Source organism: Glycine soja, chromosome 12 (assembly GCF_004193775.1).
Source record: "Glycine soja cultivar W05 chromosome 12, ASM419377v2, whole genome shotgun sequence".
NCBI lineage: Eukaryota > Viridiplantae > Streptophyta > Magnoliopsida > Fabales > Fabaceae > Glycine > Glycine soja.
In genome coordinates this window covers 20,762,885-20,784,285 of record NC_041013.1, presented here as the reverse complement: position 1 = coordinate 20,784,285, position 21,401 = coordinate 20,762,885, and the positions used below count along the sequence as shown (strand labels likewise).

At 33.4% G+C, this 21,401-nt stretch overlaps 1 protein-coding gene and 1 long non-coding RNA gene across 6 annotated transcripts; both read right to left on the bottom strand.

Moving 5' to 3' along the window:
- Positions 1–647: 647 nt before the first annotated feature.
- On the bottom strand, positions 648–3,790 carry LOC114379674. Its single transcript, XR_003659555.1, has 4 exons — positions 3,360–3,790; positions 3,142–3,253; positions 1,271–1,548; positions 648–1,171 (listed from the first exon to the last, which is right to left on the bottom strand). It is a non-coding gene; the product is annotated as an uncharacterized LOC114379674 (long non-coding RNA).
- Positions 3,791–7,026: 3,236 nt separating this feature from the next.
- Positions 7,027–9,765, bottom strand: LOC114379384 (cysteine--tRNA ligase 2, cytoplasmic-like). 5 transcript variants are annotated; one of them, XR_003659476.1, is made up of 5 exons: positions 9,096–9,765; positions 8,031–8,252; positions 7,807–7,920; positions 7,477–7,686; positions 7,027–7,391 (listed from the first exon to the last, which is right to left on the bottom strand). XR_003659476.1 is itself a non-coding variant. In XM_028338028.1 (4 exons), the coding sequence occupies exons 1-3, from the start codon at positions 9,261–9,263 to the stop codon at positions 7,675–7,677; spliced, it is 402 nt and encodes a 133-aa protein (XP_028193829.1). In that variant the 5' UTR covers positions 9,264–9,764; the 3' UTR covers positions 7,027–7,391; positions 7,477–7,674. The 5 variants fall into 5 exon arrangements, 1 of the variants encoding a protein (XP_028193829.1); XR_003659475.1 differs by having other exon boundaries at positions 7,807–7,911; XR_003659477.1 differs by having other exon boundaries at positions 7,807–8,252; positions 8,457–9,765.
- Between the last annotated feature and the right edge of the window lie 11,636 nt (positions 9,766–21,401).

Here is a 21,401-nt window from a genome sequence, read left to right as displayed (position 1 = left end):
TAAATCATTTTCTAGCAACCTTGAAACCAATTCACAGCATCCTAAGCATAAAAAAGGATAAAACTTCCCTTACCTATCAAACCCAATGAACTTGCTTGGAGATGAAGAAAAGGGAGAAAGGATGGAACTTTGGGTTCAAGGAGGAAAATTTCTTCAACTTCTCTAGCAATTCAAACTACTAGGGCATTATCCATACCCAAAACCAACTCAAAGTCAAATTCAAACCCAAAAACTAAGCCTTTTCCACAAAACCCACATAGGTGCCTTTGTGAAAAAACAAAAATGGAATATAAAAAAAAGGAAGGGACATGTTTACCATACAAAGGGACAACCAATGGAAACCAAATAGATGAGAAAAATACCTTCTTTGAGTAAGAAAACCAAGTTCTCAACTCTTCAAGGAATGTGTTTTCTTCGAGAGAAAGAAGAGAGAAAAATGAAAGCTTTTGTGTTTCATATTTTTTAAGAGTTGAATGAGTGTTTATGATTCTTGTAATTGTTCATTTTCACACCTAAACCTTACTATACACACTCATCCCTCCAACCATAAACTAAAGTTCATCCTCTTAAGCCCAAAACACTAAAACTTACTAACCACATACAAACATACAATCAAATCATCAAATTTATTAATCAATTCATTCAAGTACTTCAACTAAATTTAATTTATCTTATAATTTAATTAAATCACTTGAACAAACAATAAAAAGACACAGCGCTGCACTCCTCACTTAGTGAAAGTTGTTGTCTCAGCGAGATAATGTATTCTAAATCAAGTGAACAACTACTTGATGCTTTCCTTTTTTGCGTGAGGCTACAGTCTCCACCTTCATAATCATGAGAAAGGTCTCTAGCCATGTAGAGTTGTCCTTTAGTCTTTTCACCAACAGCTTTGTCTCAACACCTAGACCTAATACTCTCCTCCAAAGTAGGGCTAGTCTCTAATTCCCTAACAGATGATGCAGCCTTAGACCTAGCTTGAGAATATATTCTTTGAAATTTTTCAAAGACAACTTTCAGTAACATAATAATGTGAATAAAATGAAGAAAAAATAATTAAAAAAATTGACATGCGTTCTCCTAGATCTTTCATCGACAAATTCACTAGTATCCTTTCTTATATGGGTCTGTTAAAAGACCTCAACAGTATGTACAGAATGACCAAATTCTTCTGCCAACAGAAAAAAAAACATTTATGGTAAATAAATAAACATTTAATCTTAAAATTATTAACCTTTAAACAAATATCAAACAAGTTTAATGTACTCACCATGTGCATGGTATGATCATGCATGCTAATGAAGCCACCTATATGAAGGGCCCCACCTTTTTTAGACGAACGATTTATTATTGCTTGTGATGACTTTGCAAGATAAGCTTTTGTATTCCAATGTGTTAAAAACGGTGCCATATGCCATCTCCAAGCCATCTTGGCTTCTTATGAGTCTTTCGAGCATTGCCAAACATATAAGACAATCTATGAGAGGCTTTACTGTGAAAATTTCTCCTAATCCTGTCCTTATGCTCAAACCTCCACATCACCAACCTCTATATGAAGAGAAAGAAAACGTTGGTATAGGAAACACTAAATATATTTCAAGTCAGAGATGAGATGGAACAATTGACATTTCTTATGATGTTATTGTTGTCCATATGATGCTCACTAAAAATTTTGAGTATGAGAAAATATGTAATAGAATAAACAACAACTTTGCAACATAAGTATTTTATCAAACAAAAGCATACACATTTAGAAACGTACTTATCCCATTATGGGACCAAAAGATCCTCTTTTGGAGCTTTTTTCACTTTTCATGCACACCTCATTAAGGAACATGCCACTAGACTTAACATTTTGTTTCACTAAACTCCTACTCAAATCTCCAATTTTCATAATCTCAAGCCTTACAATTTATCCGTAAGTGAATGTTATGGTTTTAAATATGGTATACACAAATTATAGGTATACCCCACATACAAGCCACTGTCCCTAGATAGCAAAACCAAACCTCATTTAGAAATCCGCATTGAGGTAATTAAACTAAACAATCATGTGAATTAGTTTTCTTAAATTAAATTTACACACTATATTGTTAATTATGTGGCTCCTAATATATTCACTATATATATATATATCCTTCAGGGCTACAATTATTCATGTGGGGTGTGGCAATTTGAGGGGCATGGTTTTGTGCTTAATGGTACTTTTGGGGTGTGCATTATGCAAGTGTTTGAGGCACACCCTAAACATGACACCACTCTTATGCTTGATGTTTATAACAATTCAATTGTGTGTCATAATAATTCTGCCCTAGTTCCAAACATAAGGGATACATGTTTCCAGTCAAATGTGATTCATGATGTGGAGGCCTCCAGTGTGAATATTTATGTTGATGGAGTTCAGGTTTATGAAACTCCTAGCTAGGGAGGAAGTTCCGATTTTTTCAAATTTGGTGTCTACACACAAGATGATCCATCTATCTATATGGAATCAAGGTGGAAAGGAAATAGAGTATTAAGAAAGTTTTCATGATTATGCACCTTGGATCTATATACCCTTGTATCCATTAGTTTGTATCTATGTTTTTTAATATAGTTTAGAGAAATAAAAAACTAAGCACTAACTAACTACTAATATGGCTCATTTAGTTATGCTTCCATGACAAATAGATATAAATATTGATTTTATTAATTTCACACACCCAACTAGGATAAAGATGACTCTAATTCTAAGCTAGATTGATTAATAAGTAAACTTACTATTAGCACTATATATTATATTTAAACTATTTATTGCTTGCTAATATAACATGTAGTTTGTGTTATTGAAAATCACCAATCCTAGCCACTGCCATCACACCACTGACCAAATAAATAGTATAGGTAACAATAACCATGATCAAAACCAAAAACCCAAACACTAGCAAGCACATCACCACCAATAGTGGCAACTTCAAAGAAACCAATAATTCTTTTGAGAGTAATAATTGCATGCATTGGACACCTTTACAATAAAGAAAAAAATATATACTATAGTAACTGCATGCATTGGACACTGCACAACATAATGCTTGTAGAAATACTAGAAATATAATATGCATGAGATAATAATCAATCAGGTCACTATTATCATTAACTTACCTTAAAGCGCTAGAAGAAGGCATCATTTTCATGGTCTTTCATTACTCCCCGTGTAGGCCATGGATGAAGAAATTGCAGTTAGATGGTCATTGAGATAGCTTGTGATGCAATTCTACTTGATTCAAACCCAAATACAAAAGAAGAATACACAAAATTAAAAGACAATGAATAAGTTATAATATATATTGAAGAAAAATTAAATTCTAATTTATTCTTACTCTCCACCATTGGGTATAATCATAGGGTGATCATCAGTAAAGGTTCTTCCATTTCCCATCTGAATCATGTTCATGAGACAAGTTCTCAAGATTTTCTCTAGAGGATGATGAAGCATCCTGTTATGATGGTCGGTCTTGTAGGCATTGAGTAGGTGATCATGGTGTGGTTGTACCAGTTAGGGATGGTGTGGTTGCAACAACTGATGATGGTGACCATATGGGTGCAACAACAAGAGATGGTGTGGCTGCAGCAACTGAGGATGGTGATGGTGTGGGTAAGGATTGTGCAACAGGTGGGGCTTCGACAGATGATGTCGATGCTTCTTTTTGTGACAATACTTTTATTACATAATGTGACTTCTTCGGCTTTGCTTTCTCCTTCTCTTTATTACCACGAGAGGATGGGAGTTGGGATGGATCACAACCTCCAATAATATATATATATATATATATATATATATATATATATATATATATATATATACTTAGGAAAATAATATTACAACTAATATACATCATGAATAACAATCATTACAATTAACTAATATAATTGCACACAAATATAGTGAAATTCATAAAGAAAAGCCTACAATAATCATAATGAATAACTAAGACATTTCCACCACAAAATTGAGAACAAGATAAAGAGTTACCAATAATAATCGTTAAAATTAACTAATACAATTCCATCAAAAAATAAAAATTAACTATTTGCCTAATCTTCTTCAGAGCTTGAGACATCAAAGTCATCTTTTAATTCCTCATCTTGATTGTTTTCTACCAATTCTTCTTCTTCTTCTTGTACTTGAACATGTTGTGGTGGTTCTTCAGGCACATCTAGTTCTTTAGCATCACCTTCAACATCGTGTAATCCAAAAATACCTTCGACTTCATTGACTTTATTGGTATGTGAAGGTGAACCTTCTTGGTAAGGCACATCATCTTCCACATCATCAGATTCTATGAAACCCCTTGGCTTTGTTTTGATTCCAACACACCAACCACGTTTATCCGTTAGAGTTGCTAACGGGATGTAGTACACTTTCCTTGCTTTATGTGCAACGATAAATGGATCAAATTGTTCATATCTTGCATCCATTCAAATATCCACAACAATATGTTTTGGATCTGTGGAAGCAATGTCTTCCAAGATTATTTTGATGATGCCAAAGAATCAAGAGTTAAGCAAATTCTAAAGTTTCAAGAATCAAGTTTCAAGAATCAAGATTCAAGATTCAAGAATCAAGTTTCAAGAATCAAGATTCAAGAATCAAGATTCAAGAATCAAGTTTCAAGACTCAAGATTCAAGAATCAAGAGAAGACTCAATCAAGATAAGTACTAAAAAAGTTTTTTCAAAACATTGAGTAGCACAAGAAGTTTTCACAAAATCATTACCAAAGATTTTTACTCTCTGGTAATCGATTACCAGAAGGTAGTAATCGATTACCGTAATCATGTAATCAATTACCAATGTTTTAAAATGTTAGATTTCAAATTTCAAGAGTCACAACTAGTGATAAAACATTTTTAAATCATTCTAAACTTGTGTAATCGATTACACAATACTTGTAATCGATTATCAGAGTTTCTAAACATTTTGATTTTCAAAATTTAAATATGAAGAGTCACATTTGTTGATGTATAATTGATTACACCTTGATGATAATCGATTACCAGTAACTGATTTCAAAAAACAAATTTCCACAAGTCACAATTCTTCAAGTGACTTGTTTCTAAAGATTTTTTCAAAAGTCACAACTTTTTAAGTGACTAGTTTTCAAAGGAGTCACAATTTTTAAAAGGTGACTAGTTTTAAAGAAATTGCCAAGAGTCACAAACTTTAACTTGAGTCATCAAGAGATTATAAATATGTGATCATGGCATGAATTTAATAACAATCTTTCAACAAGTTTCATAACAAGTTTTTTACAGATCTTTCTGATTCATTTTTCTTCATTTTTCTAAAAAAATTTGTTCAATCCTTTCTCTTTCAAGAAAAGTTCTTTGATAAAAAAACTTGTGTTATTCTTCTTCATTCACTTCTCCCTTTCCCAAAAGAATAGAAGGACTAACCACCTAAATTCTTTTGTGTCTCTCTTCTCTCTTCCAAGAGAATTCAAAGGACTAACCGCCTGAGAATTCTTTTGATTCTTCCCTTCCCCTTAAACAAAAGATCTCAAAGGACTAACCGCCTGAGATATATTTTGTTTCCCCTTACAAAGATTCAAAGGACTAACCGCTTGGGAATTCTTTGTCCCAACACATTGGAGGGTACATCCTTTGTGGTATAAGTAGAGGGTACATCTACTTGGGGATTGTTATACTGAGAACAAGAGAAGGTACATCTCTTGTGGATCAGTTCAAGTGGAGGGTACATCCACTTGGTTATTCAAAAAGAACAAGGGAGGATACATCCCTTGTGGATCTTTGGCTTGTAAAGGATTTTACAAGGTTGAAAGAAATCTCAAGAACTGATTGGTTGCTTGGGGACTGGACGTAGGCACTGATTATGGTTGAACCAGTATAAATCTTGTGTTTGTCTTCTTCTTCCCTACACTCTTTTATTTCCGTTGTGTACTTTTAATTTCAACTTTTACTTTTGGTTAAGTTTCTATTTTGTTCTTTACTTTCTTAACTTTGTAGTAAAAGCCTAATTGAATCTAGTAACATTAAGAAGGATAAATTTTTAATTAGTCAAGACACATTAATAATTAATTCAACCCCCCCTTCTTAATTATTCCGAGGCCACTTGATCCAACAGGATCCACTCTTGTACCTTTTCTTGACGGATCATACCAATGACAATAAAATACTACCATTTTCTTAGGATAGCTTAAAGTATTGTACTCAAATATATCAATTTAATTTTGGAAGAATAAACCAAGTCATATGTTGTGTAGATTGACAACTGAAGATAATGCTTGGATATACAGATTAAATCCATCTTGGTAAGGATAGTTGTACTCAAATATATTTGACTTGGTTTATGCTATGATGAATTTAATCTGTATATCCAAGCATCATCTTTAGTGTTAAAAGTATTGTACTCAAATACTATCATTTAATCCTAAAAAATATATCAATTAATTATATATATTATCAACTAATCTTGAATTGTGGTATCATTAAAATTCATTAAATTTTGTAATAAATATTTTATTTTAAACAATGAGTTGGGTCTAGACCTGTTACTAGCTACAATTAATGTATGACTGGTATAATAAAAAGAAAAGTGGTGAGTTTTGATTTAAGGTAAAAAAAAAAGTACGAGTTTCATATAATTTTACTATATATTTCATTATTTTTTCACTTTCCTTCGTATCTATCAAATAGGTTTTTAGTCTCTAACTAATCATGTCTCTGAAAAAATTGCTTTCTAAAGAGGATATTTGTAGAAAATTAAAGAAAATAAAAGAGATGTTATTTAATAATTTAACATTGTAAAAAAAATTAAAACAAATATATATCAAAATTAAAATAAATATATATATTCCAGGTGTATAAATAATTTAATTCTTGGCAAAAATAAATTTTAAAGTTTTTCGATAGATGTTCCTTTTCTTTGTTTTTATTCATTTTCTGTTATTGGCTAGTATACTACTATGTTATTAGTCGTGGCATTGACCAAGGTAGAAAAAGGAGGTAGGGGAATTCTTCAGAGTATGTGTGTATATATACATTTGTTTTTTTTTTTTAAGAAAGTGCAACATTTTTTTGGGTTATTGAATGAATCAAAACCAATTAACACCCCTTACTCACTTCTGTTCTTTTACTAACAAAATAAGACAGCTTAGGCCATCCAATGACAGTTAAAAGTGTATACAAGGAAGTAATACTACCTGCCACCATATTGAAACTATATCGATCAAAGCAATCACTTCCAATGCAAATGTGTTTAGTGTTGCCCATATAACAGTGAGGCCAATATACATACATAAGAATAGCCATTTTGGAGCGAAGTACCCTCCACCTTTATTGTGCCAGTTGAGAGTAGGATTATACTTTGCAACGTGTGTGATCCCGCATATGCCTTTTCCAACCATGAAAAGCATGAGTTGCCATGTAAAAATTCTCTGAAAATATTGACTAGAAAAAAAAAAGTTTCACCATATTACCTGAGTCCTTATCCCAACTATAAGCCATATGGTCTCAAGCCAAGCACAACACCATGAAGAAAATGGCCCCCATTTTGGACCAGCTAAATGGGCAGCCCAAAAGCACAGAGAACTAGTCATCTATTAGATTTAATTGGAAGTTAAAGTTAGCACTTCATCTTCTGTCAGACCTGCTCTCTTCAATGCCTTATCTATCAACTATTGTAGAACCTGATGAGCAAATAACAGTAACAATTGTTACACATGCAATGGCTTTCCAAAAGAGTATTGTTTAGATTGATTATACGAAATAGGCAAATTAATTAAGCTCTTGTTAATAAAATGAGTCACCTCAACATAGGATTTAGAAGACAACAATCCTAGTACGTCCAAAAATTTTCCAACTACTTTGTCAACCTCCAATAAGGATTGAATCGATTGCAACTATGCTCTTTTCTGCATTTTCTTATGCAAGATAGACAATATATTTCATGAATTACAGGCACATTTCCAACACATGAAAATGCATGTATCACCCACGCATGCAATACAAGAAACTGGTTCCATTTACATACCTTCAACATCTTCAAAGAAGCGTTCACAAATTTCAAGGCCTCTTGGAGAGCACCAGTTAGAATCACTGGTGTCTGTAAGTCATTTGACATTTTTGTTTGAAACTCAACATTCAACTTCTTAATACATTCCTTGGCAGTCTCATTAATTTGAGGTACCTTTTCATTCTTCTTAGTTTCCCCTTGAAGTAATGGCGATACAACATCTTTACAATCTTGAAGAGTCTAACAACCAAAAGAAAGAAAAAAACACTTATATATGGAAATCGCAAAAGTAAAAAGAAGTTGTTTTGAACAATATCCCTAGAGTAATGTCATCAATTAAACCTAACAAAATTGCAGTATTGCAAACAAGTATCAGTAGCTTTAATACTTTATGTAAGTAGATTTAAATCATAGCAAAATTGTGGTAGAGTTGAGAGAACTTACTTTTGTAGCAACTAACATCCAACCCTGATAAACAAAACTGTCTTTTGTGTAATTCTACCTTTTCCCTTGTTTTACTTATAGGTTATAACAAGTACACCGCAGAGGCCAATAATTTTTCTTATAATATGACTCACAAGAGCATCCTTCCAACATTTGGGCATTTAATATACAGACGGGATTTTCGTCACATCACATTAGTAAATATCTTCTTCCTAAAAAAAACTAAGTAGAAGGAAATAAGCACTGGCAATTCTATATCCAAGACACAACATGCTTAACTTACGCAGCAAAATTAGGATACAAACAAGTTGCACAAATCAATTTTGTGAGAAGAGAAAAATCGAGAAGGATGAGCATATCTCAACCATTGCAATCCCAACAAACCAAGTGAAGAAAGAAACCACTATCCACCCCCAGACAAGAGTTGCAGGGCCTGCATATTGAAGACTAGAACCATAGAGAGGTGTAATTCCAGTGAAAAGGGTCATTGTGGAAAATGATATTGCCAGAGTCTTAAACATAGTCTACACCATAAATCGAAAAGCTAAATAGATTTAACTAAAGAAAACTAGGATCAAGAATAAGCTCCATCAAACACAAGATGGAAAAAATATATACAAAAAATAAAATAAAAAATACCATTTCTCTTCTCAGTTCTTGCTTGTAACCAAGCTCATTGAGCCTCTTCTCTGCTGAATCCATACTTGTGTTTCCTGTCACTTGGACAAAGCTGCTTTCAATCCCCAAAGAAGCAGGCTTCTGTTGAGGAGTTCCCAACAGTGGTAGAAGGAGGAGGAGGAACAACATTCACGATGCTGACGGCATTACCTTTGTTCTTCAGACCTTTAAACGCTTTCCTAGTGTAAACCTTACTCTCGGTGTACCTCTGCTTCTCTTTGGCTCCATCATCTCCAACTATTGGCCCTGAAGCCATACATCCAAAAACCCTAATTGGTTTTCCCTCAACCTAAAACCTTCATCAAACCCTAGAATCTGAAACCTAAGGTTTTACAGAAAACAACGACTCGCACATGGAGAAAGAACAATAATAACCTAGAACTTCCAACGAGTTAAATCCAGAAAATAGAAATGAATTGACGAAGAAGAAGAAAGTGAGGTTCGCGATGGAGCATAGAGTAGGTTTGGAGCTAGCGTTACCACGGTTCCAATCAGATCTCGAACTTTCTCTCTCAGGAGACAGAGTTTCTCACTCTAGAACTCTCTCTTAGTGTGTTTCTCTTCTCTCTATGTGAGATATCCTCTTATCGCGTTACAGGTCTACGACAATGGTGGGTGTGTGTGAGGAACCGTGGACCACTCATAGGACTTTCAAAATTCAATTGAGATAACGACGATTTTTTAATAAAATCTGTCGTAATTTTCATGACCAACACATATTCTAAGGCGATTTTCAATAATTGTCTTAAAATTTTCGTCGTAAAAGGTTTTTTTCAATAAGATAATTACAATAATATTACCGGCTCATTTTCTAAGGTAATTCCAAAAGAATCATCGTAGAATGACTATCGTAAAAACACATATTTCTAGTAGTGATATTTATATAATTATATTTAACAGCATTAATAATTCAAATATGCTTATGTGTTTAACAATTTAAAGGTAATTTTTTATTAGCTTGTGTGTCACCATTTAAGGGATCCTATTTCTTTTCTGATGGATTTGTTTGAGCAAAAAATCCATTGGTAATGTTAACATTTGCAATGGATATACATCCGTCGATAAACTTCTGTTACAAATTAATATTTAAAAATTCCGTTGGAAGAAGTTCCATCATGTTTGTGACAGCACAATCCGTTAGAAATTTCTGTCAAAAATATCAACATTTCCGACAGAAATATATCTATTGGAAAATTCCGTTAACGATGCTAATGGTTTTGACAAATTTAGATTCGTTTGTAATATTTGGTTGAGCACTTTTTTGTATTGATTATATTCCTTTTTTCCGTTTTTACTCCCTATTCACTACTAACATGACACTTTTTGAGGATTTGGATTTTTATGACGTTATCATTTCTTAACGTGGTACTTTCTGACATGGCACTGGTTGACGTCAATGTTAGTTACATCAACAATTTTTAATGGGAAGGACTATAAAAAAACCATAATATAGGGACATTTAAAATGACTTTTTTGTGAAAGGTGAATGTTTAAAATAGCGTATAGTTCTTTGAAATTATGTCTGATCGTATTCATCACTTAATTATTAATGAAATGAGATAAATTCCTTTGTAGTAAAACAAATTATCAAAATAAAAAATGATTAAATTATACGATCCAAAAATACATTTAAGCTTATTAATTAAATCAAACCTAACGTTCCACGTTGCCCCCTTATTCCTCCTCATCAATTGTATATATCTAATTACTCTATGCCAAGCAAATTCTCAAGTGAAAAATGTTAATACCACTCTTAAACAAACTATTATTATTTAAAAGTTATTAAAAATTATAAAATTATGTAGGTCTCATTTATTATTTAATTAACTTTACTTATGATTTGTAGTTTCTAATTAATAAACTTTAACCAACAATAGTGAGCGTATTAGCATTTCTTTTCCAATTTATGTACTTCGTAATTTATAATTTACTGTTATTAGATTAAAAGCCTCTAAATGTTTCATAATTTTACTCTTACTCATTTATGTACTCGTTTTCAGAGTGGCTTGAGTAAAACTGGTGAGTAAGATCAAATCCACGAGAAGTTGGTGAGTTGATTCGTTTTTCCCAATACGTTGCTCCCGTTGCTCTCAAAATGGCATTAAATTCACAATTTCCAAAAAACTAAACACAACTAAAAAGGACCCCTGACTCCAAGAATGTAGATCCATCACTACCACCAAAACGTCTACGTATAAAAACCATGTGCATTCAGAAAATGCGTCTGATTGAATACTGTGTAAACATAGCCATGCATCAAATGAGATATACTAGTATCACTTAAAGGTTAAATTTAATAAAATTAACTGAAAAATTGTTTAAAAACTAAAAAAGTAGCAAAAGGTTAATTAATAGTTGATAACTAAAAACTGATAAATAAGTTTATTAAATTATAAGTGTTTGATAAAATTAGTATTAAAATAATTGAAAAGTATAATATGACGGAAAAATAATAAAGTTTTATTTATTGAAAAATGTTAAAAATATTAGATAAATGTATTAAAGATAAAAGTAAAAAAAATTAAAAGATAGAAATTAATATTTTTTAAAAAAATATTAAAATATTACTAAAAAGTTATTTATCAAATAATTAAATAAAATTTTCAGGCTGCTGAAAAGAATGTTTTTGAACATAACATAATTACCAGTATTTGTTTAGGAAGGATGTGATATGATTAAAGGTAAAATAAATATTCATTATTCAACAAGATTTTTTTTCTGAACTCTTTTTTTTTTGTTTCTTATGTATAGACAAGCATACCTGTTAAATTTGTTTTAACATCTTAATATAGGTCTTCTTGTATTAGAGAGACTTTTGATTTTCTCTAACTACGGGGTATGCTCCATTTATTATTGTATTATTTTGAGTTTAATATAATTTACATTTTTCCCAAGAATACGTACCCATTGCATCACGGTTTTTAATTAGGCATGTAGTACCCTTTTTCTTGATTATTTTGTTTCTCTTCTCAAAGTATGTGCACATTGGATATTTCATGATTGAAATCATACCAACTTGGTGTTCTAGAATTTTTAAGATCAAGATGAAGCAAAATATCTTTTTCGATCGGTAGCAAAGGAAAATTTGCTACATTGGTAAGAACTTAGTATAAAATAAATGCCATAAAATTGCATTATCTTGAATCAAATTATGTTTGAAGGAATTTATTTTTTAAGTTGTATGTTGTGTATAGCCAATTGGCAAAAGTAGCAAAAATCTGAAGATTTCATTCACAACCAATAAACACTACTAAAAAATAGGGTTTTAACATTGATTATTAAGAACTTTCAACATTGATTATTAACCGATGTTAAAAGTATTATTGTTAACATCGGTTTTTCAAAAATCAATATTAATATAAAGTTATAACATCGGTTATTTAAATAACCGATGTTATATAATAAGAATTATAAAAAGCAAGTTATATATCTCCATAACAACATCGGTTTTAACCAAAACCAATATTAATATATGAAGACAACATCAGTATTTAGTATCGATGTTGTATGTCTATATTAACATCGGTTTTGGTAAAAATTGATGTTGTCGGTAATAAAACATGTTATAACAAACATTGATTTTTGGTAAGAACCAATGTTGTTTTATTACCAGCAACATCTGTTTTTTCCTAAACTGATGTTGTTAATGAATTTTAGCATTGGTTTTTTAAAAAACCGATGTTAAAATGACACACAACATCAGTTTTTTTAAAAAATCGATGTTGTTTTTAGGATTTTTTTAATATGTTGTTTGTTTTTTCAATAACCCCAAAATTAACCTGCAAATTTTAAAAACAGATCACACAACATATAATTTTCATTCTGTTTTGAAACAGTTTTGATCAGAAATTTCATGAAAAATTTATTAATTACTATGAATGAAAAGAATATTTAATGTTAAGGAGGCATGAATTGTAAAAAATTTAAAGTAACTAAACTACAATTACAAAATTGCCTAAACATCCTAGGTTTCATTTTTAACTTTCAAATAATACTTTGCCCAATGGATGCGAAGTGCCTTCAATGTCTCTGGTTCCAATGGTCTAGCATCATTGAAATAGTACATGATATAATAACACATATGTTAATAATATAATACGTACCAATCATAAAAAAATGAAATTTGTTTGAATTAAACAATTATCATTTCCCAATTATTCTTGAAACTTCCTAAGATTATAGTTGACATCCAATGCATGACATAATACCCACACTCAGTGCTTCATTTTTGTCTATTACACTAAATACATTATGAAATTTAGATATTCAACATTAAGTACAAATTAGTCTACACAGTACTAAAATATAACTAGAAGTATTATTTAAATGACTTACTTTAACAACAATCCACCTAGTATTAGCCTTGGATTTGCTTTGTGGAGTATCGTCAAGTCCTTTCAAAGCACTGTTGAATACAAACATGAATGCTTATTGTACAATTAAAATATTGATGTTCCCGACTAATGCTAATGTAAATGTATTAAAAAACAACACTGACCTGTTAATTATTCCTTTGAGGTAGTTGTCTGGCCTATTATGCAATGAACAAAACCATATGACAACATTTTCCTTAAGCAAAATGACGACCATTTGCCAATGTGCATTGCAGTGGAGACCAATATAGGTTATTATAAAATTATACATTTTTTAAATTCATTTGTTCAGTTTAACTTACCCATTCAAGTAGGCTCCTAAGTACACATCTCGTTTTGAATTCTGCATCTAGTTCTTAATGTAACTTTCTGATTCAAATTGTAATTTCCTAGATCTCTGGATGGACTATGGCTCGAGGAATCCATACAAATTGGCATTCCCTACTTGCATGCTTGTCTCATTCATATGCCTATTTTTGTTAACATAAAGTAAATTATGTATGAATTTAAAACAATTAAGTTAGGTAATAAACAATAATGTAAACTGACTTACAAAATCCACAATTGTATAATAGAGATGCTGAGACATTGACCATCGTGTGCTATTTCAGACAAATCTTCATGCTTTATGTACAAGGGGAAGTTCTCATTAAATACCCCAAACACGGTAGCATCCCACATAACCTGCAACGACTCAGAAAAAGCTGTGGGATGGTCAATGTCATTAGATATAAGGGATCATTGACATCATGATCTGACCTATCTACAGGTTTCACCGGTCCCACAACTCCTTGTTTACCCAATATAGTTAATTAACATAATTTAATTACAGTAAACACTTTAATTGAAAAAGAAGCATTTAATGACATCGAAATACCTGTTCTGATAAACGCTTGACAAGATGTGTTAGACAAGCAAAGAAAGTGTTAGGTGCCTGCCCCACTAACTTAACCTCTTCAGTGGGTACAAGAATGCGAGCATCAACATCTTTAACCTCCTCAACACCAACCTTGACTTGATCATGTAGCAAAGGAATGTTGTGAATGGTTGTGGATCCCTCATAAAATCTTCCTAGGGCAACCAGGCAGGGAGGATTTTCTTCGACATACAACTCGTATTTGTCTAAGTCGCCCGTGTTTGGATCGTTCCTTGAGGGAGCAACACAACTCTCCTTTGTGCTGACATGAGTAGCTGAAGGACCAATCTCAGGCTCAGGAGGCAGTGCGAGTCCTTGTGATTGCATCTGCGATTGAAACTGGGACTGCATCTGGCTTAAGGATAACATTAGTTGTCGAGCCACTTTTTCTGTGATCGACTCCTCCAGTTGGTCCCTGATTTTTTGCGTCAATTGTTCCATGTCTTTGGGAGCCATGGAGGAAAACGTGCGGGAGGTCCTTGGAGCCGGTCCAAAGTATTTCTTGATTGTGACACCGGCTCAAGCAGCATGCACACGCCCAGGGTGTTCTGGTTGCCCAATAGCAGCAATCAGTACATCCTGACATCCATGGGCGATAAAGGAACCCTGTGAGGCCTGCTCCTCCAACAAATCTTATAAAGAACACATTTATTGGTTTACTCAATCACACAATAAACATAAATAATTGCAATTAATAATTGAAAGTGACTTACAATCTTGTCAACAATTTCCTTTGCCGCCTCAGACGTCATTTGCCTAGTTTTCTTGGTGCGAGCCATCTTCCACTTCACGTGTCGTCTGATGGGAGATGGAGAATCAATCACGATGTCAATGCTTCAGGATTGAGTAGCTTCCTCTAGTTTTTTCCTTTTCTTCTCATCAATAAACTTGTTTTCTAAATATTCATAACTCCCACGAGACAACACGTGAGGGGCAGTGTTTTGTTTCTGGATGGACTGTGCCTTCTTTTGCACATCCTATAGAAATTAAACATTATTGAAAGTTATCATTATAATGTATAACAGTAAGTCAATTTAAAGTTTAAAACAATGAAAACCACAAACTTACCTCCCACGAAGGGTCTCTGCGGGTCTGACAAAATTGGGCTCACTTCTCCTTGCTAATGCCATACTTTTCACATACAGTGTCGTCGACACTTTCCTTGTCGACTGCAAGTGCTCATTTCGACGTCAAATCATACTTAAATTGTCTCCACTGCTGTCTCACAGTCTAAAATATTTTATTTTGTCCTCAGATCAAATGCTCCAGGGATATCAAATTCAGCTTGACGACCCAAAAAATAACATTTTATTGTTACTAAATTACAATTTGATTGCCACTCAACAAAATGCAAGATTTAACTAAAATACCTGAATATCCTCCCATATCAAATCCTTCTTACCAGCAAGGACTTATTTCCAATTCTCGTATGTCAAATCCACCTTATCACGAGCGACGATCCCCAAATATGTTCTTAACTTCTTTTTATAGGGACCGTTGGCTTTCCCGGTCGCATGATCGACATGGACCAGTGGTCTCTCTGTCCCAACTGGTCTAGTTGCCAATGATCTTAGTCGTGTGGCTTTTCTTGTCCGCTTCAAGGTAGATGGTGACTGTGATGCTGCACTAGTAGGAGGAGGATGAGGATGAGAGCTGTGTGGTGTAGCAATTTATCTATAAAGAAAAAAACATTAGTTAATTAACATTATCACGAAACTAAATAACTTATGTAAATGAATGGACTGAAATGAAATACATAATAAGAAAATTACATTAGACGATGTTAATTAATTCTCCTTCATCATGATCATTACGATTAGCATGAACGTCGTCAACTTCTTCTCCGACGAAGTTAGGTGACATTTGTGTGGAAAAAGGACTAACATATGTATCAATGTCAGATACATCATCTTCAACATTAACACCAATTGTTTTCCCATGTAGAACCATTGACCACTTTTCATCACAAGGGTCTTGAACATAAAATGCATGTTTAGCTTGTTCTGCCATGATGAAATGGTCATTTTGGTAAGTGAGTTTCTTTAGATCTACCAACGTAAATCCTACATCATCAGTTCGTACACCGGTATTTTTGTCAACCCATTTACATTTGAAAATACAGACCGTAAATTTGACATAGCTAAGCTCCCAAATTTCTTCAATGAAACCAAAGTAAGGGATGGAAGCTACACGGGGATTGTCATCATGTATACTAGCGAAGTATTGAGATTCATCCCTTAGGGTGACCCCACTGTTTTGCATTGTACTTTTCTCGTCTTATGCTTTTGTATAAAAGGAATACTTGTTTATATCGTATCCTTGCCAAGTTATAACATTTCTTTTAGGCCCATGCGCTAGCTTTCTTAACGTTTCAGAAGCATTATCATTAGCAAATATTGTATCTTTAAACCAATCAAGGAAAGTCTTGTTATGCCATTTCAAGACCCTGTTCTTCGACATTTTTGGATTGTTTTCCTTCACTAAACCTTCATAGTGAATTATGTATGGAAAAACTTCACTACTGTTATTCAACACATAAAAATGAGCTTGTTGCAAATCTTCTACACTTGGAGTGATAACATGCAGTCCTCTTGAACCCTTACCTATAGTCTTTCGTCATGTCGAGACTTGGGAAGCCCAACATGTTTATCTTTTTCAATGTACTCTGAACAAAATTCAATGGCTTCTTCTGGATGGTGTAGATTCTTGGTATACCCTTTTAAGATCTTCATGTATCACTCAACCGGGTACATCCATCACAAATAAACACGACCACAACATTTGATTTCTCTGACCAGATGAAAAATTAAGTGAACCATGATGTCAAAGAAAACAGGAGGAAAATACATCTCCAACTGACACAATATAATAGTGACCTAGTTTTCCATCTCATCTAATTTCACAGGATCAAGGACTTTGGTACATATGACATTGAAGAAAAAGCACAACCGAGTTATGGCAAGCCTGAATGTTAGGAAGCATTCCAATGACACTATCACATACATTTTTCTCCACATGCATAACATCAATACAATGTCTAACATCTAGATCAGAATAGTATGGAAGATCAAACAAAATTGACCTCTTCTTCCATATGCAAGTCTTACTTTTTTCCATCTTTTGGGTCTTTCCAAATATAGTATTCAAGTATTCAACCCACTAGAAGACCTGCTAACCAGTTAACGGTATCGGTGTAGTTTCATGCTCTTGACTTCCATTAAATGCTTTTTTCAATCGCTTGTAAGGGTCATGAGGTTTTAGAAAACGTTGATGCCTAGTGTACACTATTTTTCTACCATGTTTTAGTTGTATGTGACTTGTGTCTTCTTCACAAATGGGGCATGCACAATGGCCCTTAACACTGTAACCGCTCAAATTCTCATATACTGGAAAGTCATTAATGATACAAAAAAACATTGCACGCATTTTAAAAGTCTCATTTTGAAACCCATCAAACACTAAAACCCCCTCATCCCACAACTTTGTCAAGTCTTCAATCAACGAACTGAGATAAACATCGATGTCATTTCCTGGCTGTCTTGGGCCCGATATCATCATAGCCAACATCATGTATTTTTGCTTCGAGCACAACCAAGGAGGCAAATTGTAAATTACTAGCAAAACTGGCCATGAACTGTGTTGAGTGCTTAAACTACCATGTGGATTCATTCCATCACTGGCTAGTCCAAGCCTAAGATTTCTTGTCTCTTTGCCGAAATCCGGATACAAACGATCAATCTTCTTCCACTTGGAGGAATTAGCTGAATGATGGAGCATTCCATCATAGTTTCTACCATTTGCATGCCATATAAGGTCTTTTGTGTCGTCTCCATTAGCAAACAGACACTTAAACCTTGGAATGATGGGAAGATATCACAACACCTTCGCTGGGGGGGCCCTTCTTTGAGTTTTCGTCACTACTACCACAACACCACTGACAACAGCGTCAAGGAAATCTTACACCCCTTGTTACAAAGGCTTCTTCGAATTAGTTTGCAATGTATCATACATAGGGGCATGTGCTTGTTGAAAAGACTCTTGTCCAAGATCACGAATCATATCCTCTAAGCGATCTCCTATTTCTACATCAAATGGTTTAGATTGAGACCCCCTCTACATGTCTGTCAATTCACCATGTCATATCCACGTGGTGTAATTCTTCTTAATCCCATCACACAATAGATGCTCCTATATGTCATCTAGTATTTATCGTCTCCCGTTCAAACAATTGATGCAAGGACAAAAATATTTTCTGTCCTCATCCGGTTGACTTTTTTCGGAAGCAAATTGCAAGAACTGTTCAACACCTTGCTCATATGTAGGGCTCATGCGACTTTTGTTCATCCAACTTCGATCCATCTAAATAATAACTCTGTGATACTCACAAAGTTATTCCATGCATGAAAATCTCACTTTTTCATTATAGGTGTGGCCCTATCCCATTCAGGAAGACATTTTTTTTATGGTAACTTCATACGTTAAGGTTAAGTCTCTTTTGTTAAATTTTACAAAATTTTGGTAGCATTTCGCATTGGTTTCCAAGTACACGACATGAAATAAGTGAGATTAATTCCCCAATAATCAAGTATGCACTCAAAGAACAACAAGAAATGCATTGTATCAAAATTTCATCAAATTGAACAAAAAAATCTTAACCTTAATGCATGAATGTACCATAAAAATATGACTCTCCCCTAACTATCCAAACGGACAATTCAAGATTCAATAAAATGATTAATCCAAACTATCCGCAAGAATCATTTTATTCAATCTCAAATGGGAATCTAAGGTTCACTCATGATAACCATTAAGTATATGCACAACAATAGTCATTAATCACATAAAACAATGTAAAAAAGGACTCTAACATAAACTAGGACAAGAAAAGTATGTTTTGTATTTGTACCTGTGATAATGCTCAGTATCAATAGTCTCCAACAATGAATATCGTCAACGATGATGCAAACAGCAAAATGATAAGGGTCTCCGAACTTAAGCTGTAGCAAATAAGGGTTTAGTATGTTTCTATAGAAATGACTGACATATAGATAAGAGAAAAAAATCAAAATTTCCAATCATAGGAACCTATGAACTAGAATGGAATAAACATGTGAATAAGCCAAGTTCAATGCATACAAACTAGATAGTTCTTTATTGACATAAATAATCATTCCCTTTGACTAGCAGAACTTATTGCTAGTCAATGCATTACTTACTTTTCTGGATTGCTCCAATAACAAGCTTGTTGATATTATGCACAATAACCAAGTCAACAATCCCTTTTTGAAATTGATAAGCTTCACCAATGGCACTGCTTGCCTTAACTTGAAAAGCAGGTGCATCAATAAACATTTCTATAGGAATTAATAAGTTCAAGGCATATATTTCAATCTCTTAACAATTAAGTATAAGCAATCAATAAGGGATTTAATAATTAAGATGGTACATGACGTACAGAGTAGTAATATATAAGAATACAATATGTATAAGCTACAATTGGAACCAACTAGAATAAACAAATGATAAGGGCAATAGGAGTAGAGAGGGTGGAACGTAGGATGGGGAAGACAGAGCTGAGTTAGTAAAGGGAAACATAACAACAACACTAGATGCTCTCTGAACACTGCCAACAACTTGTCTATTTATTTCTTTGAAACGTCCCTTTTGAACCAAAGATTAACTGCACCTCTCTTACTTTTCCATGAAGAATCCTCAATAAAACTTCACACGTGTAACACACACACACACACACACACACACACACACACACACACACACACACATATATATATATATAGACACACACACACACACACAGATAGATACACACATATTTTCCCCTAGCTATCCCTCTAATCTAGCTTATCTTATTAGATTAACATCATTAGATTTTAGTTAATTGCAATGAACTTGTGGTAAATTTGGGCCAGTAGCTTACAACACTACTCTTATCATCAACTAAACTATCCAGTACCACTACCAGGTAAGAAAATCAATGTCCTTTGATTATAAAGAAAGTTGATAATTATGCAAAGTGCAGATAAGTAAAGACACAACATCTAAATTTATGATAGCTAATGAGTGTACTATTTCAACAAGTATAAACAACATAGATAACCTGTAGCATACACTATATACAAAAGATATTATAGTATTCGAAGGAACATGAAAAAAAAAACTTGTTTGGATTTAGGGAAGGGGCTTGGAAGAAGAGTCAAATGTCACAAAATCCCATTCTAACACTAACACCTGTAAAATAAACACCTATCCAAGTAGAAATACACATGACACAGGAAACCATTTTCAAGTAATCCTCATAAAATGAGTTCACCTGTTAAAAGCTCTTTTATGATATACTATGTACTTTTCCTCTTTATGTGATGCAATACAGTAGGGGATCCTTCAAATAAATCTAATGGATAGGTCTCTAGATACTTTAGTGTATACTTAATGTACTTCCCCACATGCCTTTCCTCTAAATGAATCCTAAACCATACCATAAACTAGAATTACTGCCTAATGCTCATCAATATCGCGATATTGTTGGTGCACTGCAGTATGTCACCTTAACAAGATCGAACATAGCCTGTAATGTTAATAAGGTGTCTCAGTTCATGTCCTTTCCTCTACAATCTTACTAGCTAATTAAGAGGGTGTGGTGGGTAGTTTGGGCTATAGCTATTTGGGGAATATGGAAGATGAGGAAAGATAAACAATGCAATATGGAAGGTACAGACAGACATTTGCAGCTAAAAATATGGACAACAAAAACTTTTCTAATTTCTTTCCAATACTCATTGTAAGGGGAAAATACAATATCCGAGCCATTATAGGACAATTTCTATTGGCCAAGTAATTTAGGCCGTCCACAAAAATCAAGGTCATGGTTTTTGAGGACCTCTTTGGCTAGTTTAGGTGAGGAAATAACAATGGCAGGCCGTAAACCTAATTGAAGGGAAAATAGAGGGTCATATTTCT